Below are 27,024 nucleotides of genomic sequence, written 5' to 3'. Positions count from 1 at the left end.
TGGCCATGCAGTCATGGGTGAACAGGGAGTACAGGAGGGGACTGAGCACGCACCCTTGAGGGGCCCCTGTGTTGAGGATCACCATGGCAGATGTGTTGTTACCTACCCTTACCACCTGGGGCGGCCCACCAAATACGCTCCTAGCGTATGAGGAATGTGTTTGCTGGCCTCATAATTGGTAGCCAGCTTGTTTGGCTAGAGTTATCCCGCTTGCAATCCCTTTAGCATTGCTTGCTAGTTTGCTGGCTAGCTTCAGAGGTTAGATGGCTAGTTAGCTAGAGTAGTTAGCTACTGCCATCAGTTGTTCTGTTATTATCATATTTTGCCTGTTCCACCATTTGTAGAATGCATACTTGCATTTGAATATAGCACGGGAAAAGAGAATCCATACACACTGTGGACACGGTAGACACATTTAAATGTAGGTGTAGATGCATGACCCGTTCGGAATTCCATGATCAGAACTCTATAATCAGAATTCAAAAGCTGCATGAACTGTCAAGTCTAGACACAAAAACACAATAACCAGCAAAGGGAAAAATGCTGGAAATCTCCAGAGCCTCCTCCAACTCCAACAGCCCGACGAGGACATCTTCAAAGCATTAATACTAATACTAAATAATAGTAACATTAATAATCCAGTGATTGGTCAGGTTTGTGAATGTGTGACCTCGTCATGATTCATTATTCCCAGACAGAGACGGCATATGGAACAGGTGGCCTAACTGGTCTTTATTTTCATGTCTCTTGTTTAGACATGATTCATCTACCACCCCCACTTCCATATTCAGCAACCCCCTCACTCAACTACAACTCCAGACTGTGGACCAACTGTACAGTGTGGGTGTTCTTAACAAGAGCCAGGAGAGTCTTTTGTCCCACTGCATGTGTCTGCGCCATAGGTCATGTTGTCTTTGGCTAAGAGTCATGCCTCCTAGCATCCCATATCTTAAATCCTAAAATGAATGTGACGGGAGAGCGATCAAGCTTTTCCCTTGCACTTGGAAACACCGCTACAACAAAGAGGCATTGGTAACTGAAGTTATTCGCTGTTCTTATGTTATTCACATACAGTATTTCCCATTCCAATAATCACCCTCCTTAGCCACGTCAGTCAGGCCTGACGATCCCTTCACATGCGAGTCTTTGTGTTTGTGTGTACACGCATGCGGTTCACACAGGCCTGGGATGTGTGTGTGTGTGTGTGTGTGTGTGTGTGTGTGTGTGTGTGTGTGTGTGTGTGTGTGTGTGTGTGTGTACAGTATGTTTTTCTGATTGATGACTAAGAATAATCTTTTCTTGTCAGATCCTTTACAGCTGTGATATTCAAAGTGGGGACAGTAAGGTTGTCAAAGGTTAAAAAGTACAGATTATTGTATGGTACAATATACAAACATGTTTGACTAAGATAATTTGATCAGAGAGATGAAAATGTAATGAATTGAAGGTTATTTGTTGATGTAAAAATCGAAAATGTCCCTTGCACTTTGAAACACTGCTTCAACAAAGAGGCATTGGTAACTGCTCCAAAGGTTTTTTGTGGTCAAAACCAACTGCTCTTGTCTTTGTGCTGCACCGGGCAGGCCTACAGTACTCAACCATTATATTACATAGCGTTGATAAGAAGGTGGCTCCAACGTCTTAGGTAAACGACGAATAGGTTCATACAACCGTCATTGTTAGTTCAGGGTGTGAGAGAGCCTTTTGAACTCACCTTGAATTTGTATTTATTTATATACGTGGCCTGGGGTGGCATACATCTGTCATGCTTTAGGCTAAAAATATTTATTAAATGTGAAAAACGGGCCCTGGGGTTGGGAAGCCCTGGTCTAGCAGTTAATACCGCCACCCACAGTGCGCACATACAGGGCCTATAGACAATCTACACCCCCATGAACTTTTTTCACATTTTGTTGCCTTACAAAGTGGGATTAAAATAGATTTAATTGTAACAAAAATGTTGTCTACGCACAATACTCCATAACGTCAAAGAGAAGAGAACATTCTATTTACAAATTAATAAAAATGAAATAACTCAAATATTGTCATTGCATAAGTATTCACCCCCTTTGTTTAGGCAATTAGTTCAGAAGTATGTGGCTTAACAAGTCATATGAATTCAACACACTCAGTCTGTGTGAAATAATAGGGGTTGACATGATTTTTAAATGACTACCCCTTCCTCTGGCCACCATACAGTACATACAACATCTCAGTCAAATAATGAATTTCAAACACAGATTCAAGTACAAAGACAAGGGAGCTTTTTGAGAGGTTAATAAAGAAGGGCAGTGATTGGTAGATGTGTAACAATATCAAATCAAACATTGAATATATATTTAAGTATGGTCAAGATAATAATTATGCTTTGGATGATGTATTAAACCAACCAGACACATCAAAGATGCAGTTGTCCTTTTGACCTGGAGGACGGGAAAGAAACTGCTTTGGGGATTTCACCATGAGGCCAATAGTGAGTTTAAAACAACCACAGAGTTCAATGGCTGTTCAATGGCTTCTTCTCCGGCGCAATGGCTAAGATAGCGCCGGAGAAGAAGGCTGACGTTTTACGTGTTCCTATCCAATTGTGTATTTGTGTTTGTTTCTTTACGTTGTTTGTAACTTTAAAAAAAAACTTTTTTTGTACACAACATTGCTGCTACCGTCTCTTATGACCGAAAATAACTTCTGGACATCAGAACTGCGATTACTCACCACGGACTGGCAGAATCCTTTTTTTCCTTTAGCGAGTCCGACGAGCTCAACGTGAATGACATACTGCTTTCCCGGAAACAGGCCCAGATCCCCGTCATTTGCGTGAAGAGGAGGTGGGAAAAAAGGGTCCGGAGGGCAGGCTCCCTTCTGAGAATTCGTAGGTGATCGAATAAACCCCCACTTCCTTCCACTCTGCTAGCAAAGTGCAATCTTTGGGAAATAAAATCGATGACTGACGCGGAAGATTAAACTACCAACGGGGCATTCAAAGCTGTAATATCCTATGCTTCACGGAGTCTTGGCTGAACGATGACATTATCAACATACAGCTGGCTGGTTATACGCTGTACCGGCAGGATAGAACAGCGGCGTCTGGTAAGACAAGGGGCAGCGGACTATGTATTTTTGTAAATAACAGCTGGTGCACGATATCTAAGGAAGTCTTGAGGTTTTGCTCACCTGAGATAGAGTATCTCATGATAAGCTGTAGACCACACTATCTACCGAGAGAGTTTCATCTGTATTTTTCATAACTGTCTACATACCACCACAGACTGAGGCTGGCACTAAGACCCCACTCAATTTGCTGTATTCCGCCATAAGTAAACAGGAAAACACTCACCCAGAGGCGGCGCTCCTAGTGGCTGGGGACTTTAATGCAGGGAAACTTAAATTGGTCTGACCAAATTTCTATCAGAATGTTAAATGTGCAACCAGAGTGAAAAGAACTCTGGCCCACCTTTACTCCACACACAGAGACGCATACAAAGCTCTCCCTCGCCCTCCACTTGACAAATCTGACCATCATTTTGTTTACAAGCTAAAATTTAAGCAGGAAGCACGAGTGACGCGATCAATAAAAAATGTGGTCAGATGAAGCAGATGCTAAGCTACAGGACTGTTTTGCTAGCACAGACTGGAATATGTTCCGGGATTCCTCCGATGGCATTGAGGAGTACACCACATCTGTCATTGGCTTCATCAATAAGTGCATCGATGACGTCGTCCCCACAGTGACCGTACATACATACTTCAACCAAAATCCACGGATTTCAGGCAACATCCTCACTGAGCTAAAGGCTAGAGCTGCAGCTTTCAAGGAGCAGGACTCTAACCCAGAAGCTTATAAGAAATCCCGCTATGCCCTCAGACGAACCATCAAACAGGGAAAGTGTCAATACAGGACTAAGATCGAATCGTACTACACAGGCTATGACGCTCGTCGGATGTGGCAGGGCTTGCAAACCATTACAGACTACAAAGGGAAGGACATCGAATCGAATAAATTCCGCCATATTTATGCAGAAATCCAGATATTCCGAAGGGTTCACATACTTTTTCTTGCAACCGTACATGCAGTAGCAATTAATACGGCTGATGGAACACGAGTGACACGAGCCTACCAGACGAGCTAAACTACTTCTATGCTTGCTTCGAGGCAAATAACACTGAAACATGCATGAGAGAACCAGCTGTTCCGGAAGACTGTGTGATCACGCTCTCTGCAGCCTATGTGAGTAAGACCTTTAAACAGGTCAACATTCACAAGGCCACAGGACCAGACGGATTACCAGGATGTGTACTCCGAGTATGCGCTGACCAACTGGCAAGTGTCTTCACTGACAATTTTGACCTCTCCCTGTCCGAGTCTGTAATACCAACATGTTTTAAGAGCTTGAAGAAATTTGAAAAGAATAATGGACAAATATTGCACAATACATGTGTGCAAAGTTCTTATGAGACTTACCTAAGCAGATTCACAGCTGTAATCTCTGCCAAAGGCGTTTCTAACCAGTATTGACTCAGGGGTGTGAATACTTATCTAATCAAGGTATATTAGTGTTTTATTTTTCATGAATCTTGAAAGAAATGTCAGAATATTTCTTCCACTTTGACAGAGTATTTTGTGTTGATTGTTGACAAAAAAAAGACTATTAAATCCATTTTAATCCCGTTTTGTAAAACATTTTTTGGGAAGAAATCCAAGGGGGGTGTTAGACTATCTACAGTATATGCACTGTAGAGCCTACTGCTGTTGGCATGGTAATGAATCCGTCCCACTGCCTGTTTGACATACTCTCCTCTTGTCTTTCCTGTCCCCTCTACTTCCTGTCCTATCTGTAAAACATATAGAGAGTTATTTGAAGTTCTAGGTCTTTTAAGAGTACTGAAAGGTGACACACATGCTTTCCCAGGAAGTCAAGCGTTAATGAATAGGCAGTAAGTAGTCATTGATGTGAGCGCATACCTTATCTCAAAGGACCTTATCTAAACGTAGATGACTATGAAAGTTTCGTGTTTTGACTTGGTTGATGGATTTCCTTTGTTCGCGACAACCCAAGCAAAACAGGTCCTCTGTAACTTTCCACAGCTTCAATGAGACCATGTTATTCAGTGGAATTTGATGGTCCTAATTGAATTAACTTGTGGGAACCTACTGTATTAAATAGTATTTTTTAAAATATTTTTTTATTTTTATTGAATATCCAAACATACAATATACTTGCAGTGAAGCCGCTCACCAACTACACCATACAAGTCATCCAACAGACTCCCATTCAGGGCGACACACAGAAGCATCCAGGGTCAATGCCCTGCTCAAGGGCACGTTGACAGATCTCCCACCAGGCCAAAAAGAACGTGAAACCGAATCCTCCAAGATCCCCCCCCACAGTTCCCCAATAGCTGTCCCTCAACCATTCGAGACCCCTCCCACAGTCCCCCCCAAGAATTAAAAAAAAATATACAATTAATTCCATTCCCCCAAGAACCCCCCAATGCACCAACAACCAAGAGAATGAACTAAAGAGGGAAAAGACAGATGAAAACAGCAAACAACAATGCAAAATCAACAACAACAACAAAAAACAAAGGTCATCAAGGACAACTAAAATCATAACAGTAATGCCAACTGTATATGTTTATGTGCATGTCTGGCACTATTCCATGTACGTATGAGTTCTTGTATGTGTTTATTTGAATGAGAGTGTGTGTATATGCATGTGTACAAACACCTGCACGGCATCAGGCAAACCGGTATTAGCTGTAAAAACACTGCCTCTCAGTGTCATTCAAATGTACTTTTTATCTCTGCTGGCCACCCTCTTCGGATTTCTACGCAACATATATCTTTCAACTATGATGTGATGTTTAAAGTAAAATCTCTATCTAATCGAATACAATCCACAGATTGCGAGTTGAAGATAAATACTTTTACTAAGAGTAATAGTATATTAGTAATTGACTGACCCGGTCTCTCCAGATCTTCTAACAGTACTATTTCTAGGGTCAATTTTAGATCAATGCTATGCATTTTCAGCCATTCCTGAACCTGAGACCAGAAACAGGCTAACTGAGGGCAATACCAAAATAAATGGTCTATTGATTCTGTATCCTCATAACAAAATCTGCAGAGCTTCGATGATTTTATGCCCCAAATATTCAACATTTTGTTGGTGGCAAGAAATCTATATACTGTAATAATTTGAGCTAAAAGCACAAAGTCTTGAATCTTGCGTTGTTTTATACAGTATATCAACTCATACACCTTGTACCATGGAATCGGCACAACAAAAATCTCTTCCCAACTATTTTGCAATCTGTATGGCTCAGTTGTCAACATCCTGGTCCTCAAATGAAACTGGTATACTTTCCTATTTATGCTATTTTTATTCCTCAGCCAGTTTTGATCCTATATATTGGGCAGACAGACCAATTCCCTACCTCCTCCCGCTGCCAGCTGCCTCCTCCATTTTTGGGGTAATGCTGTAATCAATCGGTTAGTTTGGAATCGTTTGGAAAATAATTTTGTTTAATCTCCAAGGTAATTATCTTGCTTTGAAATGGGATCACATTTCCACTACTGGGTCCATACATACAGCAACGTGTAGCCTCCATGTACACCACAATACATTTCCAGCGCTTTTATGATTTGTTTGGTTATGGTTATAGCTATCATTTCGTCATTTCTGAAAAGCTGCTACTAGTGCAGTAACGCTGATTGTGGAGGAGAGAGACAGCGATTTTCCATGTACTCTCTAATGCCTCTTCCAGTATTCAGAGATGGTTATTACAACTTTCCCAGAAGCGCTGCCTGTAAGTGGACTGTCAGGGTTGCAAAAAAAGTTAATGCAGAGGGACAGACCCGAGGATGACAAAGGAGTGAAAGGAAAGGAGTAGAGCAGAAGGGATGAAAGGGCAAAACCATGGCAAAAAGAGAGGATGGAGAAAAGGGGGGATGAAACTAAAGAGACACGGACAGGGCTGGGCATAATATGGCCTGTATCAGGCTCACCAGCCGATTAATAGGAGCCTGAGGTGGATGTTGTTTTTAAAACATTGTAGTCAAGTGGCTGAGCCACTTGGTTCATAGAACCGCGGTTACGTGAGTAACCTCCGATGTCCGCTATTAGCAGTTGGACAAACAGAGCAGTTTAGTTTTCTTCCTCCATATTTGGCTCTAGTTTATGAACGGTTGGGGCTATTAGCTTTCATGACCGCATTCCTGAAAGCTGAGACTCTCAGGAACAAGTAGGCTATGTGTCTTTTGTTTCCCTCTACATCGCTCACATGCTGCACAGAACAAGTTGGAAGGGACTGTGACAAATTAAAAGCAATGCAGATCTTTATTTCGACACACATTTATTACCTGATGAACTTCCCTTATGTTTTACCGAAACTTTCCAATACCTTTCTGGTACATTTCAGTAACTTTTGATGCAATAACAATTGTTACACCTTTCCCATATTCAAGTAATTTGGCATCTTGTACTTGTGCTAGAATGGTTGAAAAGGACATAAAATGTAATATATATACACAGCACCAGTCAAAAGTTGGGACACACCTACTCATTCCAGGGTTTTTCTTTATTTTTACTATTTTCTACATCGTAATTTAATAGTGAAGACATCAAAACTATTAAATAACACATATGGAACCATGTAGTAAACAAAAAAGTGTTAAACAAATCAAAGTATATTTTATATGTGAGATTCTTCAAAGCAGCCACCCTTTGCCTTGATGACACCTTTGAACACTCTTTGTTTACAGTGGCAATTTTAGCATGTAAATCTTGGTACATATAACGTAATTTGACATCATCTTATCTGTGGCCAATGACCTTGAGCCTTCTTGGATGGGCACTTCTAATGTAACTCTATGAAAGCACGCAAGGGGCTAGAATTTTCTAACTCTACCCTTAGACTTGGCGGTGATGTAGTGTCCCCATGAGTGACAGAACACTGAGCCAATCATGGCGCAACGCTCCGTATTTTCTGCTGGCTTGCCCCACCACCACAGAAAGCACTGAGTTAGGCTGAAACACCTGCATTTAGGATGTGCCTTAGTCAAGAAAACAAAAAAGAGACCATGTTTGTATGCGACTTTATTAACTCAATTATAAACTCAGCTAAAAAAGAAAGGTCCCTTTTTCAGGACCCTGTCTTTCAAAGATAAATCGTAAAAATCCAAATAACTTCACAGAACGTCATTGTAAAGGGTTTAAACACTGTTTCCCATGCTTGTTCAATGAACCATAAATAATTAATGAACATGCACCTGTGGAACGGTCGTTAAGACACTAACAGCTTACAGACGGTAGGCAATTAAGGTCACAGTTATGAAAACTTAGGACACTAAAGAGGCCTTTCTACTGACTCTGAAAAACACCAAAAGAAAGATGCCCAGGGTCCCTGCTCATCTACGTGAACGTGCCTTAGGCATGCTGCAAGGAGGCATGAGGACTGCAGATGTGGCCAGGGCAATAAATTGTAATGCCCGTACTGTGAGGCGCCTAAGACAGCGTTACAAGGAGACAGGACGGACAGCTGATTGTCCTCGCAGTGGCAGGCCACGTGTAACAACACCTGCACAGGATCGGTACATCCGAACATCACACCTGCAGGACAGGTACAGGATGGCAACAACAACTGCCCGAGTTACACCAGGAACGCACAATCCCTCCATCAGTGCTCAGACTGTCCACAATAGGCTGAGAGAGGCTGGACTGATGGCTTGTAGGCTTGTTGTAAGGCAGGTCCTCACCAGACATCACCGGCAACAACGTCGCCAATGGGCACAAACCCACCATCGCTGGACCAGACATGACTGGCAAAAAGTGCTCTTCATTGACAAGTCGCGGTTTTGTCTCACCAGGGGTGATGGTCGGATTCGCGTTTGTCGTCGAAGAAATGAGCGTTACACCAAGGCCTGTACTCTGGAGCGGGATCGATTTGGAGGTGGAGGGTCCGTCATGGTCTGGGGCGGTGTGTCACAGCATCATCGGACTGAGCTTGTTGTCATTGCAGGCAATCTCAATGCTGTGCGTTACAGGGAAGACATCCTCCTCCCTCATGTGGTACCCTTCCTGCAGGGTCATCCTGACATGACCCTCCAGCATGACAATGCCACCAGCCATACTGCTCGTTCTGTGCGTGATTTCCTGCAAGACAGGAATGTCAGTGTTCTGCCATGGCCAGCGAAAAGCCCGGATCTCAATCCCATTGAGCACGTCTGGGACCTGGTGGATCGGAGGGTAAGGGCTAGGGCCATTCCCCCCAGAAATGTCTGGGAACTTGCAGGTGCCTTGGTGGAAGAGTGGGGTAACATCTCACAGCAAGAACTGGCAAATCTGGTGCAGTCCATGAGGAGGGGATGCACTGCAGTACTTAATGCAGCTGGTGGCCACAACAGATACTGACTGTTACTTTTGATTTTGATCCCACCTTTGTTCAGGGACACATTATTCCATTTATGTTAGTCACATGTCTGTGGAACTTGTTCAGTTTATGTCTCAGTTGTTGAATATTGTTACGTACCTACTGTCACGCCCTGACCATAGAGAGCCCTTGATCCTCTATGGTGTTTCAGATCAGGGTATGACTGGCAGGTTATCTAGATGTTCTATTTCTATGTTGCTAATATGGTTCCCAATTAGAGGCAGCTGTTTATTGTTGCCTCTAATTGGGGATCATATTTAAGTAGCTATTTTTCCCACCTGTGTTCGTGAGATATTGAGTATTTTGTGTTTGTGCATGTGCACTACGTAGTTACGTTTCGTTGTTTGTTTATTGTTTTGTTTTGTTAGTTTTACTTTAATAAAGATGTGGAACTATACTCACGCTGCGCCTTGGTCCGATCATTTTCAAGAACGTGACACCTACAAATATTTACACATGTTACGTTTGCTGAAAATGAACACCTTTGACAGTGAGAGGGCGTTTCTTTTTTTGAGTTTATATATATATTTTTTACATTGTTTGCAAACTGATATGTGACATGTATTAATGCCAAAATAACATACAAAACAGGCCCCACCTGCCACTGTTTAACACTTTTTTGGTTACTACATGATTCAATATGTGTTATTTCATAGTTTGGATGTCTTCACTATTATTCTACAAAGTAGAAAATAGTAAAACAAAGAAAAGAAAAACCCTTTGAATGAGTAGATGTGTCCAAATTTTTGACTAGTACTGTATATATAGGTCGATGTTGCAAAGAAAATATCAGATATATACAGCCCTTTAAGAAAGTATTCATACCCCTTGACATATTCCACATGTTGTTATGTTACAGCCTGAATTCAAAATGGATTAAATATATTTTTTCCCCTCACCCGTCTACACACAACGCCCCATAACGACAAAGTGAAAACATGTTTTTAGAGATGTTTGCCAATTTATTGAAAATGAAATACAGAAATATCTAATTTACATAAATATTCACACCCCTGAGTCAATACTGAGTCATCTTGGGTATGTCTGTATCAGCTTTGCACATCTGGATTAGGGATTTTCTTCCATTCTTCCTGGCAGATTTTCTCACGCTTTGTTAAGTTAGATGGAGCGCGGCAGTGAACAGCAATTTTCAAGTCTTTCCACAGATTTTCAATGGGATTCAAATCTGGGTTTTGGCTGGGCCACTCAAGGACTTTCACATTCTTGTTCTGAAGCCATTCCAGCTATGCTTTGGCTATATGCTTGGGGTCATTATCCTGTTGGAATGTAAATCTTCACCCCAGTCTAAGGTAATTTGCCCTCTGAAGCAGGTTATTTTTCTCAGGAGTGCTTCCACCTGGCCACTCCCATTAAACCCCAGATTGGTGAAGTGAACTATACAGAACGGCAGGCAGTCTCAGGGCAGGCAGAGGTCAATAATGCAGTGTGGTGTAACAAGGTACAGAGATCAGGATCAGGGTTTGACAGTTAGAGACACAGCTATAATCGCTGCCAAATGTGATTCTAGCAAAGCTCTTAGAGAATGATCCAGATTCTGTAATCCTCTTTTGTTTATTTTTATCCAGGATAAAATCAATCTGGATACCACAAGATCACATAATCCGGATTGTCAGTACTTTTACACCTTGCCATCGACTGGACAGGTTCGATTACTACTTCTACACTGTCATAGGGAAACAGCAGTACGGAAATTACATGAATAAAGGACAAAAACAACATTTAATCCAAGAGGTGCATTCAGTTCAATTAAACATTTGCTACGTTCCCCAAAACGTTCTTGAACAGACTTTAAGGCACTGTATGTTTACTCTGGTTAGGTGGGTGTGGCAAGGGGTGGCTTGAAGCAATGAGTGACGTAAACAATCGTTCTGAAAGCGTTCCCCAACCCCTCCCCGTTTTTTTCAACTGGTCGTTCAGAACAGCACAGTTTCCGTTTAATCGTTTTTTTTCGTACTGAACGCAGTCCCGATTAAATGGCAGATTGGACTGATTCGAGGAATCAAAATAGAATTTTTCAGTTTTGAAATACCCAATTCTAACATTTAATCCAATCTCACTGCCGAAATATGACCAATTAAGTTTTGAAAAACTGGGCCCTGGAGATACTGAAGGAATTTGGAGATTCCATCTTCTCCCTGCCCCTGTGAACTACACCTCCCATGAGGCTAAAGCAGAATGATGTTTCACAGCGGTCAAGCCCCCCTACTGGGGTACGGATGTAAAAATCCCTCTAAATGTTGTTAATCTTGTTAATTTTTTACAATTAAACACCATGCCCCCCCCCCCAACAAAATGTTGCTTAGGGCCCCAAAAGGTTAGGGCCGGCTCTGACTGCATGTGTGGGTATGGATGTGGGTACTCAGACTTCGGCCCTTCATGATGAGTTCAGATTTTTTGTGGCCATAAAAGTTTCCCATTCCTGATCTATATATACTGACAAAATAATAGACTGATCACTCTTAACAATGTGAATAAATGTCCCGGTGTTACCCATTTCTGGAGCCTTGTGTCAGACAGAGTATACCCACTTCTGAAGCAGTGTGTGCAAAAGGTGACCGAATTTTTTGTCTGCACTTGTTAATGTGAAGCAACATCTTCAACAATGAACATTGTGAAACATAAACAGAGAAACAGACTGACAAATGCACACCTGGATTGCCTCACAAGGATAGCAACAACAGACTATTAATTATACATGTGATGTAGCCTATTTGATGTGTGTATGTATATATTTGTGATGTGCTATACATCAAATCAATTGCATGTGCTCTATTGCTCTGAATTTGCTCTCAATTGATAATTGATAATATTGGAAGAATAAGTACAACAAATGAATGATCTGTGTTGCCCTCTGAATGATTGTCTCAACCCAAAGTGGCCCCCTTACAAAAAATTGTGATTAACACTGATCTATATGAACACAGCTGCCACTTCATTATCATAGCGCAGTTTATCATAGCGCACTGCACTTTATCACGGACGACAATTTTAGTACTCATCACTGCATAGTCTCCACCAGAAATTTGGTTGGCCCTCTTTTATGTCACGTAGATTGATACATTGCTATGTTTTCATTTATAAAGTCCCACTATACCTAACATCTTTACTGAACTTTAGACATACGAGTTACCACACAGGGATGGTTAACTTTGGAAATCCCTTTGGTCTCTACGGAGTTAGGTAAATCAGCTTTTAGTTTTCTTACATCTTATTTGTGCAACAATCTTCAAAATGTTCCTACATTTTATGATTTGGAATGTGTTTGTTTTTTATGACCATGTTTCTCTTTCTGCTTGCATTTAGTATTTATATTGATGTGTTTGTTTGTCTGTAGTTTATGTAATTCAGGTCTCATCTGTAAAAGAGACGTTGTTCTCAGTATGACTCCCTGATAAAATAAAGGTTAAATACAACATGTTAAATAATTATACTTATTATGTGGTTTGTTAAGCAAATTTTAACTCATTGAACTTATTGAGGTTTGTCATAACAAAGTGGTTGAATACTTATTGACTCAAGACATTTCAGCTTTTCATTTTTTATTTGAATACTTATTGACTCAAGACATTTCAGCTTTTCATTTTTTATTTGAATACTTATTGACTCAAGACATATCAGCTTTTCATATTTAATTCATTTGTAAACATTTCTAAAAACATAATTCCACTTTAACATTATGGGGTATTGTGTGTAGGCCAGTGACACAACTTCTCAATTTAATACATTTTAAATTCAGGCTGTAACAACTAAATATTTAAAAAGTCAAAGGGTGTGAATACTTTCTGTATTCACACAGAACTGTATGGCCTGACTCACGTTTACTGTAAAATTATGTGTTACAACAAACATGCATCTAATCCGTTATTGATCGTCCTTATGTATTAATTCATGCCACAGTGGATCAACTCACCAAAAGATCTGCGTACATCAAGGGCGTGAAGAAAATGCGCAATGTAAAATATTTATCACATAACAAAAATACTAGATATTGAGAGAATTTTCCATTTGGGTTGCCGATCCCTAGTTTAGTAGAACTGACGGAACATAGTACTGAGGGAACATAGACATGGTCCCACTTCGACAACTTGCTAGCTCTATCTCTTCTGACATGAAGAGATTGCTTGCTTCATTTGCCCTGAAGTTGTAGACATGCTGCTCCTAATAAGAGGGATTGTTATCAGAAGAAATCAGTCCGTAGATCAGCATGTTTTGTCAACTGTGCATAACAGCAGCTGGTGGGAGGTTACTTACTGCACTGACTCTGCTTTGTAATAATTCATGTTTGTTAGCTACTGCTGTATCAACATCTTTATCTGGACAGGAAATTCATTGTTTTTCATAACACAAACCCACCTTGGAAAATGTGACAAATGGTCCCTCTACACCCAATCCTAATGCTAGATAGCATGTCACCTCATGAAAAAGTATGACTGCATAAACCATGAGCTAACATTAACTAGCTGGCTAGCTCACTAAAGAGGTCATTCTGCTAGCCTATGCTGGTTTTCTTCTTACTTGTAAGGAAGGCAATGTGCGTTGTAACTACAGTCGGTGAGGGTAGGTAACAACTCCACCCCGCTGATCCTCAACACTGGGGCCCCACAAGGGTGCGTTCTGAGCCCTCTCCTGTACTCCCTGTTCACCCACGACTGCGTGGCCATGCACGCCTCCAACTCAATCATCAAGTTTGCGGACGACACTACAGTGGTAGGCTTGATTAGTGGATAGCAACAACGACGAGACGGCCTACAGGAGGAGGTGAGGGCCTCGGAGGGTGGTGTCATGAAAATAACCTCACACTCAACGTCAACAAAACAAAGGAGATGATTGTGGACTTCAGGAAACAGCAGAGGGAGCTCCTCCCTATCCACATCGACGGGACAGTAGTGGAGAGGGTAGTAAGTTTTTAAGTTCCTCGGCGTACACATCACGGACAAACTGAATTGGTCCACCCACACAGACAGCGTTGTGAAGAAGGCGCAGCAGCGCCTCTTCAACCTCAGGAGGCTGAAGAAATTCGGCTTGTCACCAAAAGCACTCAAAAACTTCTACAGATGCACAATCGAGAGCATCCTGTCGGGCTGTATCACCACCTGTACGGCAACTGCTCCGCCCACAACCGTAAGGCTCTCCAGAGGGTAGTGAGGTCTGCACAACGCATCACTCGGGGCAAACTACCTGCCCTCCAGGACACCTACACCACCCGATGTCACAGGAAGGCCATAAAGATCATCAAGGACAACAAACCACCCGAGCCACTGCCTCCGCTATCATCCAGAAGGCGAGGTCAGTACAGGTGCATCAAAGCAGGGACCGAGAGACTGAAAAACAGCTTCTATCTCAAGGCCATCAGACTGTTAAACATCCATCACTAACATTGAGTGGCTGCTGCCAACATACTGACTCAACTCCAGCTCACTTTAATAATGGAAATTGATGGGAATTGATCAAAAATGTATCACTAGCCACTTTAACAATGCCACTTAATATAATGTATATGTATATACTGTACTCTATATCATCTACTGCATCTTGCCATCTTTATGTAATACATGTATCACTAGCCACTTTAAACTATGCCACTTTTATGTTTACATACCCTACATTACTCATCTCATATGTATATACTGTACTCGATACCATCTACTGCATCTTGCCTATGCCGTTCTGTACCATCACTTATTCATATATCTTTATGTACATATTCTTTATCCCTTTACACTTGTGTGTATAAGATAGTAGTTGTGGAACTGTTAGGTTAGATTACTCGTTGGTTATTACTGCATTGTCAGAACTAGAAGCACAAGCATTTCGCTACACTCGCATTAACATCTGCTAACCATGTGTATGTGACAAATACAATTTGATTTGATTTGATTTGGTTATCGAAAAATATAAAATGCAAATGTCCTTCGGAGTATCGGAGTAGTGGTTACAATTCGGTACATAGCACAGAACCATCCTTGCTTCTGATCGACAGAGAGTTAACTACACTGAACAAAATATAAACGCAACATGTAAAGTCTTGGTCCCAACATGTAAAGTGTTGGTTTCATTAGCTGAAAAAAGATCCCAGAAATATTCCACATTTACATAAGTATTCAGACCCTTTACTCAATACTTTGTTGAAGCACCTTTGGCAGTGATTACAGCCTCGAGTCTTCTTGCGTATGACGCTACAAGCTTGGCACGCCTGTATTTGCAGAGTTTCTCCCATTCTTCTCTGCTGCAGATCCTCTCAAGCTCTGTCAGCTTGGATGGGGAGCGTCGCTCCACAGCTATTTTCAGGTCTCTCCAGAGATGTTTAATGGGGTTCAAGTCCAGGCTCTGGCTGGGCCTCTCAAGGACATTCAGAGACTTGTCCTGAAGCCACTCCTGCGTTGTCTTGGCTGTGTGCTTAGGGTCGTTGTCCTGTTGGAAGGTGAATCTTCGCTCCAGTCTGAGGTCCTGAACATTCTGGAGCAGGTTTTGATCAAGGATCTCTCTGTACTTTGGTCCGTTCATCTTTCCCTTGATCCTGAATAGTCTCCCAGTCCCTGCCCCTGAAAACATCCCCACAGCATGATGCTGCCACCACCATGCTTCACCGTAGGGATGGTGCCAGGTTTCCTCCAGACGCAACGCTTGGCATTCAGGCCAAAGAGTTCAATCTTGGTTTCACCAGACCAGAGAATATTGTTTCTCATGGTCTGAGAGTCCTTTAGGTTCCTTTTGGCAAACTTCAAGGGGGCTGTCATGTGCCTTTTACTGAGGAGTGGCTTCCATCTGGCCACTCTACCATAAAGGCCTGATTGGTGGAATGCTGGAGAGATGGTTGTCCTTCTGGAAGGTTCTCCCATCTCCACAGAGGAACTCTGGAGCTCTGTCAGAGTGACCATCGTGTTCTTGGTCACCTCTCTGACCAAGGCCCTTTACCCCCAATTGCTCAGTTTGGCCGGGCGGCCAGGTCTAGGATGAGTCTTGGTGGTTCCAAACTTCTTCCATTTAAGAATGATGTGTTCTTGGGAACCTTCAACGCTGCAGAATTTTTTTGGTACCCTTCCTCAGATCTGTGCCTCGTCTATGGACAATTCCTTCGACCTCATGGCTTGGTTTTTGCTCTGACATGCATTGTCAACTGTGGGACCTTATATAGACAGGTGTGTGGCTTTCCAAGTCATGTCCAATCAATTGAATTTACCACAGGTGGACTCCAATCAAGTTGTAGAAAAATCACATGGATGATCAATGGAAACAGGATCCACCTGAGCTCAGTTTTGAGTCTCATAGCAAAGGGTCTGAATACTTTTGTAAATAAGGTATTTCTGTTTTTTGTTTTTTCATTTGCAAACCTTCTAAAAACCTGTTTTCTCTTTGTTATTATGGGTTATTGTGTGTAGATTGATGAGGGGAATTTTTTTTTAAATCCATTTTAGAATAAGAATCATTTGCACACACTGTATATAGATTTTTCTATTGTGTTATTGACTGTACATTTGTTTATCCCATGTGTAACTCTGTGTTGTTTGTGTAGCACTGCTTTGCTTTATCTTGGCCAGGTCACAGTTGTAAATGAGAACTTGTTCTCAACTGGCCTACCTGGATAAATAAAGGTGAAATAAAATTTAAGAAATTATAAATATGGCTGTAACGTAACAAAATGTGGAAGAAGTCAAGGGGTCTGAATACTTCACGAATGCACTGTGCATGTACAAAAGTGTGTGGACACCCCTTCAAATTAGTGGATTCGGCTATTTCAGCCACACCCATTGCTGATAGGTGTATAAAATTGAGCACACCACCATGCGATCTCCATAGACAAACATTGGCAGTAGAATGGCCCTCCTGAAGAGCTCATTGACTTTCAACGTGGCACCGTCATAGGATTTCACCTTTCCAACAAGTCAGTTCATAAAATTTCTGCACTGTTAGTGCTGTTATTGTGGAGTGGAAATGTCTAGGAGCAACAACGGCTCGGCTGTAAAGTGGTAGGTCACACAAGCTCACAGAACGGGATTGCCAAATGCTGAAGCTCGTAACACGTAAAAATAATCTGTCCTCGGTTGCAACACTCGGGTTCCAAACTGCCTCTGGAAGCAACATCAGCACAAGAACTGTTAGTCTGGAGTGTCATGAAATGGGTTTCCATGGTCGAGCAGCCGCACATAAGCCTATGATTGAAGCTAAGCCCCTTATTTCCAGTAAAGGGAAATCTTAATGCTACAGCATACAATGACACTCTAGACGATTCTGTGCTTTCAACTTTGTGGCAACATTTTGTTGAAGGCCCTTTCCTGTTTCAACATGACAATGCCCGTGCACAAAACGAGGTCAATACAGAAATTGTTTGTCGAGACCGGTGTGGAAGAACTTGACTGGCCTGCACAGAGCCCTGACTTCAACCCCATCAAACATCTTTGGGACGAATTGGAACACCGACTACGAGCCAGATCTAATAGCTCAACATCAGTGCCCGACCTCAGTAATGCTCTTGTGGCTGAATGGAAGTCCCCACAGCAATGTTCCAACATATTGTGGAATGCCTTTCCAGAAGAGTGGAGACAGTTATAGCAACAAAGTGTTTACAGTGCCTTCAGGAAGTATTCACACCGCTTGACAGCTTTCCACACCGGGATTGTGCAACATTTGCCCATTATTCTTTTCAAAATTATTCAAGTTCTTTCAAATTGATTGATCATTGCTAGACAACCATTTTCAGGTCTTAACATAGAGTTTGAGATAGATTTAAGTCAAAACTGTACATTCACTGTCTGCTTGGTAAGCATCTCAGTGTAGATTCGGCCTTGTGTTTTAGGTTGTGGTCCCGCTGAAAGGTGAATTCATGTCTGTGTCTGGTAGAAAGCAGACTGAACCTCTGGGATTTTGCCTGTGCTTAGCTCATTACATTTCTTTTTTATCCTGAAAATCTCTGCAGTCCATAACGATTACAAGCATACCCATATTACCCATAATATGATGCAGTGTGCTTGAAAATATGAAGAGTGGTACTCAGTAATGTGCTGCCACAAACATAACACCTTGTATTCATGACAAAAGTAAATTGCTTTGCCACATGTTTTTGCAGTATTACTTTAGTTATCAGGTACTGTCGTGGAAATATTGAATCAAATATCTCTCCGATACCGGAGCTTGTGAATTCAAATAGACTTTATTACAAACAGTAACAAAGCCGGGCAATTCCATGGAAGAACTGACTCTCCATTCTTAGTACTCGGCTTTCATACAGTCCTACCCTTACATAACATTGTCACTCCACTTTATGAATCTTGTTGTCTTGCTTAGTTTCCCTTCTCTTATTGGTTCAAACATTGGGGCATAGATTCTATTGGTGGCGTGACATGTACACTCCTACTGGTGCTTATAACTGATTAGCTAATGTTCCTGTCCAAAGGTCTTCACAAGTTCAGGCTGATGTTTTCTATGTATGATTAACCCATGTGTATGTCCAGTAGCCTTCACAAGTTCAGATATGGCCCAGACCAGTCACGTCTTGTTGGTCTACCTTGCCTCATCCACACAGATTCCTGGAAACAGGAGACAAAGGGCTGTAAGACATGGGTTTAGATCTAGACACATGAAAGTAGGAAGTATACGGAGGGTACGGGGCAACGAACAGGACCAACAGGACCAACAGCAAAGGGGCTATTGATTTTGGAGCAGGGGGGAAAGGTCTCGGCTTCCGGGGGTTTAGCCGCGGGGCTATAGCGGCGTACCAGCGCATCCGGCTTAACCTCCTTGGCTACCGGTCGGTGCTGCAGAACGAAGTGGCCCGGGCCTTATTGAACTCCTCCCGGAGGTCCTGATACTCTGCGGACCTGGTCGGAGAGGTCTGGGGAAATTTCCATGCCCCCAGGGCAGGCAGAGCTGACTTCAGGCAATGAGTGTGTAGGACGGGCTCCAGCCCACGATGGCACCAGTAGCCCAGTCAATGGAGGAGTAGCCCAGTCAATGGAGGGATTGTGTCGCTGGAGCCAAGAGAATCCCAATACCACGGGAACCTGCGGAGACTCAACCAGCAGGAATTGTATCGTCTCTCTGTGGTTCCCCGACACTCATAGGTTGACAGGGGTGGTCTGGTGGGTGACCCGGCCTATAGAGTGCCCGTCCATTGCTCTTACACCCATGGGAATGGAGATGGGCTGAGTGGGGATGCCCAGCTCGGACGCCAGGGTGCCAGGGCGTACATGAGACTCACAACGGCTCCTGAGTTGATGAGTATCTGGAGAGACCGGGACTGGTCACCCCACAGTAGGGTGGCATGGAGAGGGGTGTGAGTAAGGGGAGAAGTGGCAAAAGACAGACAGAAAACACAGGTATAAATACACAGGGGATAATGGGGAAGATGGGCGACACCTGGAGGGGGGTGGAGACAAGTACAAGGACAGCTGAAACAGATCAGGGTGTGACATTATTGCCTTGTTGCAAACAGGATGTATATTTTGAAATATGCTTATTCTTCCTTCTTTTCACTCTGTCATTTAGGTTAGTATTGTGGAGTAACTACTGTACAATGTTGATCCATCCTCCATTTTCTCCTGTCACAGCCATTAAACTCTGTAACTGTTTTAAAGTCACCATTAGACTGGAGTGAAATTCCTGAGCAGTTTCCTCCTAAGTTGGGAAGGATGACTGTATCTTGTAGTGAGTGGGTGTATTGATACACCATCCAAAGTGCAATTAATAACTTTACCATGCTCAAAGGGATGTACAATGTCTGCTTTTTTATTTTTACCAATCTACAAATACAGTGGCTTGCGAAAGTATTCACCCCCTTGGCATTTTTCCTATTTTGTTGCTTTACAACCTGGAATTAAAATAGATATTTTGGGGGGTTTGTATCATTCGATTTACACATTATTGTAAAACAAACAAGAAATAAGACAAAACAACTGAAAACTTGAGCGTGCATAACTATTCACTCCCCCCCCCCCCCCCCCCCCCCAAAGTCAATATTTTGTAGAGCCACCTTTTGCAGCAATTACAGCTGCAAGTCTCTTGGGGTATGTCTCTATAAGCTTGGCACATCTAGCCACTGGAATTTTTGCCCATTTTTCAAGGCAAAACTGCTCCAGCTCCTGGTGTAAAGCAATTTTTAAGTCATAACACAGATTCTCAATTGGATTGAGGTCTGGGCTTTGACTAGGCCATTCCAAGACATTTAAATGTATCCCCTTAAACCACTCAAGTGTTGCATTAGCAGTAGGCTTAGGGTCATTGTCCTGCTGGAAGGTGAATCTCCATCCCAGCCTCAAATCTCTGGAAGACTGAAACAGCTTTCCCTCAAGAATTTCCCTATATTTAGCAACATCCACCATTTCTTCAATTCTGACCAGTTTCCCAGTCCCTGCCTATGAAATACATCCCGACAGCATGATGCTGCCACCAACATGCTTCACTGTGGGGATGGTGTTCTCGGGGTGATGAGAGGTGTTGGGTTTACGCAAGACATAGCGTTTTCCTTGATGGCCAAAAATATCAATTTTAGTCTCATCTGACCAGAGTACCTTCTTCCATATGTTTGGGGAGTCTCCCACATGCCTTTTGGCGAACACCAAATGTGTTTGCTTATTTTTTCTTTAAGTAATGGCTTTTTTCTGGCCACTCTTCCGTAAAGCCCAGCTCTGTGGAGTGTACGGCTTAAAGTGGTCCTATGGACATATCATCCCATCTCTTTGCAGCTCCTTCAGGGTTATCTTTGGTCTCTTTGTTGCCTCTCTGATTAATGACCTCCTTGCCTGGTCCGTGAGTTTAGGTGGGTGGCCCTCTCTTGGCAGGTAAAGTTGTGGTGCCATATTCTTTCCATTTTTGAATAATGGATTTAATGGTGCTCCGTGGGATGTTCAAAATTTCAGATATTTTTTTATAACCAAACCCTGATCTGTACTTCTCCTCAACTTTGTCCCTGACCTGTTTGGAGAGCTCCTTGGTCTTCATGGTGCTGCTTGCTTGGTGGTGCCCCTTGCTTAATGGTGTTGCAGACTCTGGGGCCTTCTCAGAACAGGTATATATATACTGAGATCGTGTGACACTTAGATTGCACACAGGTGGACTTTATTTAACCAATTATGTGATTTCTGAAGGTAATTGGTTGCACCAGATCGTATTTAGGGGCTTCGTAGCAAAGGGGGTGAAAACATATACAGGCACCACTTTTCCGTTTTGTATTTTTTTGAATTTTTTGAAACAAGTCAATTTTTTCTTTTCACTTCATCAATTTGGACTATTTTGTGTATGTCCATTACATGAAATCCAAATAAAAATCCATTTAAATTACAGGTTAAATGCAACAAAATAGGAAAAACGCCAAGGGGGATGAATACTTTTGCAAGGTACTCTAGGTGTCCTTCTTTGCAAGGCATTAGAAAACCTTCCTGATCTTTGTGGTTGAATCTGTGTTTGAAATGTATTGCTGGATTGAGGGACCTAACATATAATTGTATGTGTTGGGTAGAGAGATGAGGTAGTCATTCAAAAATAATGTTAAACATTATTATTGCACACAGAGTGAGTCCATGCAACTTATGTGATTTATTAAGCAAAATTTTACTCCTGAGTCTATTTAGGCTTACCACAAAAAAGGAGTTGAATACTTATTGACTCAAAATATTTCAACATTTGTAAAAATTTCAAAAAACATAATTCTCCATTGACATTATGGGATATTGTGTATAGGTCATTTACAAAAAATCTCAATTTAATATTTTTTTTATTCAGGCTGTAACAACAAAGTGTTACAGCCTGTGGAAAAAGTGGAAAAAGTCAAGGGGTAACAAAGTGACATGAATAAATGCAATTGAATCAGACTAATACAATTATAATCTTGACAAATCAATTGTCTTTTAATGTTTTCTCAAGTGCCTAAACATTTTAATTGGAATGTAAATTATGACTTTCATAACATTTAAGGGGCAATCCGCAGTTGAAACAACAACAAACCAGACAGCCTGCCACTGTCTTTGGTCAACAGCTGAGGGATGGGGCTGGTGAAATATACGGTGTCTTCATACTTTCTGAAAACACTGTATATTTCTACATCCATTATTCACTTCATCCCTTTACAATAATAAAGTATTTGTCTTTAAAATAACAAAAAATGATTGACAAATACAGCCCAGCTGTATCCTTTCAGTAGCTGAACAACATACAGTATTTCTAATAGTTATTTTCTTCAAGTAAATGTGACTCCTTCAAGTTCCACATTGTATACAGAGTAAACTTGCTTTTGTTCATGTAAGACATTTGTAATAGGTATCCATATTTAAAAACATAATAATTACTTAATAACTTAATAACAACTCAATATTCAACAATACAAAATAAATATTAAATACATAAATTAATCAATAATAAATAACTAAATAAAGCAAAACAAGCTAAAATGAGAGCAGCTTTAGAACACTGAGAAACTGTGTATTTGTGTACTTGAATAGAACCTAGTGTTTTAGTTATTTAAAGCTCTAAAGTCCTTTCTTTGAACACAACACCTGGGCTCATGTCCCTCAGGTGTGCCTCACTTGTGTTGACTGACGCCGACTCAAATGCTCTCAAAAAATCAGGCACTTGAAAGGACACCATCGGACAAGAGCCCTTGACATTGCTGCACACCAGCCTCTCCAATGAAGCAGTGTTGACGATGTCAAAGCCCACACTCCCTCCGAACGTGCTGGGCATCCAGTATTCCGGCGAGCAAATGGGGTTTCCCAGGAGACCTTTCAGGGAGTAGGGTGCACCCATCTCGACCATAGTCTCCCCGAAAACAGCGTTAGGTCTGGGGCGCTCCACCAGAAGGCCTGGGTACAGCTCCACAGCATCTACGTCCCCATATAGACTCTCTAGTTCTGCAGCCAGCTCTGTCTCTCCTGCAACACCAACAGAACAACATACAAAGGGTTAATAAATCTAGCCTGCTACTCACAAATGTCTTTACCACAATGCAGCAAAAGAAAGGCATGCAATACATCCTCACCTCCCAAAAAAATAAGTAGACAAACAAGGTGCATGCTATGACAAGTCTGTGTTTTGGTCTTTACAGGAACTCAATGACACAAGTACAGACACCATACACTTGGATCTTGTGTGAATCTCATGTGATAGTGTAACTGTGTATGTAATTGTACGTTGAAGATTAGAGGTGCAGACTTTAATAATACACCTTAAGCTTAAAAGGCGACAGCCACTCCCTCCCTGCCCACTCTCTATCAGCAGCTGTCACGAAGTGGGTAATCATGCTAATAACAAAAGAGCTGAGCCTGACTGAACCAATCCTGTCACTTTATCCAGGGACTACTCCAGTTGCCATGGACCTGTGCTTACTAAATGTTACCTTTCACCTAGTAACTAGGTAACTATTAGATTGAGGATATATACATATCATAATAGGGTGTGTACAGTTTTAGTTCTCACCTGTGAGGTCCTCAAAGGAGGTGTAGGCCCTCATGTTGAAGCGTTTCCTGTAGGCGTTGAGGGACTGGTAACGCATGTCTCTGCTGTGCTCCAGGGCCTTAGCTGCCACGCCCACTAGTGCAGGGGGCAGGTTCCGTCCACCAGCCACCTAGGAACCAAAGGGAATCAAGATCCTCGGTCAATATCAACTTTTGACACCTTTTTTTCGAAGTAAAAATATCTTGTTGGGGTATGGTGTCTGTTGTCATTCTCGTTAATATAAAGCCAGCATTAGATATAGGTGTTGTTGCCCTACGAAGTGAACACCTACCAAACTCCAGTGCCCTTATACAGCTCCACTCATGTATTCATCACTTAGCATATAAAGTTGATATAAGAGTTGTCACTTAGGCCTCAATGAAAGACTATTGCTGTTAGGATCTTAGTGTCCACTTAGTGTCCACCCCACCAGACAACTCACCCTTCCAGCAATCTGCTTGGTGAAGGACTCCACCAGGTTGTTGATGCCGTGCTCTGTGACCAGGGAGTTGTTGAAGACAAACTGGGGGTAGGTGTAGGCACGGTCCTCAATGCTGAAGGTGTCAGGCATCAGCGGGTGCCAGTGGTACAGGGTATTGAACTCGGCTGCGATACGGTTCTGGTACTGGAAACGCTGGTTGAAGAGGAGCTCCGGGTCGAACTTGAGCTGGAAGTGGTAGCCACTCAGGTGCTGGACATAGTCCTCGATCACGATCTTAATGGTCTCGCCTGCGATCCAGGAAAGAAGGGAGGGCGGGAGTAAGAGAATGCATGACAACAGTCCTTGAGGTTGGTGAGACATTTCTCAATTAACACCTGACACCCAAATATAGAGTTTTGATCTGTTTTATACAGAGCTGTTTTCATCTGTATGCATTGTACAGTTTCTAGAACACACTTTAATATTGCCATACTTTGATCATATACGATTCCCATTATAAGGACCTGAAGGGTTTATGACAAGTAGGTACAGTATGCGTGTCCACTTTTGGTACTGGTGACTCACCAATTAGGATGAGGCGTGTGGTCTGGAAGATGCGTTCGTCGTCCCATTCGGGATGCTCCTGCCTCAGGACGTCACAGACGCGGTTGTGCTCACGCAGCCAGATGGTGGCATACATCATGAGGCCGGGGACCAAGCCAAAATGCTCGTGGCCCACAGCGAAGCGGTGCTCCTCGGGCACTTGGGGTGGGTAGTGCATCTCGGCCCCAACCTCCCTTACCAATGGGGGATAGACCTCGCCATTCAAAACCTGATACTTCAGTTTGCCATCCTTGAACAGCCTCAGCTTGTGCTGTCTCTCCAGACTGTCTCCATAAACATGGTTTAAGTCCACCTGAAACACAGAGGTAAAAAGTGAGTCCAAACATACACTCTAAGCCTAAGTTAAAGTCAACCATGAAACAAAATGGAAACATATTTTCATGTGACAGACACACTATTTGTCATGTATTGTAAATTAGACTTACACCATGGCCCAAGGCTTTGGTGAAAGCTGGTCCTTTCTTTAAGTCTGATTTGAAGAACTGGTGGGTGAAGTGCTGGGCGAAGAAGGCGAACATGAGATTGGAACCCTGAGGATCCGGAATAAACCGCTTCCTCAACAAAACCTTCTCCACCACAAGCTTGGCATCTGGGAGCACTGCTCTTCCTATCAAGAGACAAAAAAAAAGATTTTAGGAACATAATTGGGGTTCTATCTCAACAAAATCTTTATTTGGTTACGAAAGACAGTTAAAATAATGTTCATATGACTACGTTATTCTTCAGTCTCGTTTTGGGCTCTTGGGAAGTCTGACTTTCGACTGGTGGGAATGATTGAGTAACCCATCTGAAGAGACTTTTTAAAGTTTCCATATTCTCAGGTAAATTGTAAGGAATCCCAAAAGACTGGTTAGGCGTGAGCTCATTACCTGCGGTTCCCATAGGTGTAGGGCAGTCCTTTGGCAATGGGGGGAGCGTCCGTGTGTAGTAAGACAGGTTGGAGTAGGCCTCCCAGCTCTTGTAGCCATAATCAGCATTGTAAGTCGGTGGGCTGTCCACCAAATGTGAGCGGGCTATAGAGGCAAAGGCAGAAATATTTATTTTGTTAGGAAGCTGAGCTAAAACAGAATCTTTTAAATTTAATGTAAAAATGAAAAATATTTTCTATGTATTATTTCTTTCTTCTTTTCTTACTTTATCTCCATACTTCCCATATCAGTAAATATCATATATCCACATAATTAATTGAGTCAACTTTCTTTCATTCATAGACAAATCTTCATGCAAACTTCTATAATGCGCTGACAAAAAGGTTTTACTATTTCAACTTACATGTCAGGACATAGCTCATTATAGCGTTTCTCACAAAGGTGATCTTGTTGATGACGTTCCACAACCCTTTGTAGTGAGTAAGGATGTAGTGAACAGTGTTCGGAGCTGGTTTCAATGATATTTTAATCCATGTTAGGAATTCAGCTGCAGAGTGGATAGAAGTGGGAAATATTTATAACAACAATAACGAATAAGTCACGTTAATAAGAATGGCCCATTATATCGTTGGAATAATCTGTATTACTGAAAATGATTTACTTACGAGTTGTGCAGTTCTTTCCATAATATCCAGTCCTTGTGCAGTCGCACTCATAGTTGTCAAAGCCTTTTGAATTACATAACCCCCTATTTTCACAAGGCTGTGCACAGCAAGGATCAACTGAAAAGACACGGCAAAAGTTTAGAAGGCTATACAAAATTATTATTAATGACTCTTTTTTTTCATTACAAGCATTATAATATTTAACAAACAATTCAGATAAATCGAAAACACCTTATGTACAGTAAAGGTATAATTATAATAAGCCAAATACATTATTTTCACAATAGAATAACTAAAGATGCAAAAAATATCAATATGAGAAATATGCTCACCTCCTTCGCAGAAATAGAGCCCCACAGTCAAGAGCAAAATTATACAGACTACTTTATTCATCTCCGAAAGATTCTATTGAATCGCAATCCGGTATAAAATGTCAAGTTCCAGTCGATTGCTGCTCACTCCAGGTCACAGTGATTCTGAGGTTCTTGGACGCCTGGTCCATATTTATGTATGATGCTCATTCCAAGCTCCTACGCAAACTATTACGCTCCTGTCGAGGGGAGCCGGGGGG

The 27,024-nt window shown here is 42.0% G+C and overlaps 1 protein-coding gene across 1 annotated transcript; it reads right to left on the bottom strand.

Annotated features, from left to right (window-relative positions):
• Positions 1-22,362: 22,362 nt before the first annotated feature.
• LOC111956708 (prostaglandin G/H synthase 2) lies at positions 22,363-26,935 on the bottom strand. The gene is made up of 9 exons (XM_023977238.2): positions 26,786-26,935; positions 26,454-26,570; positions 26,192-26,335; positions 25,789-25,932; positions 25,345-25,526; positions 24,881-25,211; positions 24,317-24,603; positions 23,857-24,004; positions 22,363-23,312 (listed from the first exon to the last, which is right to left on the bottom strand). The coding sequence occupies exons 1-9, from the start codon at positions 26,844-26,846 to the stop codon at positions 22,903-22,905; spliced, it is 1,824 nt and encodes a 607-aa protein (XP_023833006.1). The 5' UTR covers positions 26,847-26,935; the 3' UTR covers positions 22,363-22,902.
• Between the last annotated feature and the right edge of the window lie 89 nt (positions 26,936-27,024).

This window comes from Salvelinus sp. IW2-2015, linkage group LG32 (assembly GCF_002910315.2).
Source record: "Salvelinus sp. IW2-2015 linkage group LG32, ASM291031v2, whole genome shotgun sequence".
NCBI classification, from domain to species: Eukaryota; Metazoa; Chordata; class Actinopteri; order Salmoniformes; family Salmonidae; genus Salvelinus; species Salvelinus sp. IW2-2015.
The sequence above is the reverse complement of the archived record's forward strand: the minus strand, read 5'-3'. Positions and strand labels throughout refer to the sequence as shown.

What these genes read in the sequence shown, in the direction of transcription:
- LOC111956708 (XM_023977238.2), bottom strand. Translation starts at nt 26,846, where the DNA reads ATGAATAAAGTAGTCTGTATAATTTTGCTCTTGACTGTGGGGCTCTAT. An exon ending in CACACGCCTCATCCTAATTG is followed by an intron (nt 24,604 to 24,880) that starts GTGAGTCACCAG and finishes CCTGGATCGCAG; the next exon opens with GCGAGACCATTAAGATCGTG. An exon ending in CTCCTTTGAGGACCTCACAG is followed by an intron (nt 23,313 to 23,856) that starts GTGAGAACTAAA and finishes TTGGTGTTGCAG; the next exon opens with GAGAGACAGAGCTGGCTGCA.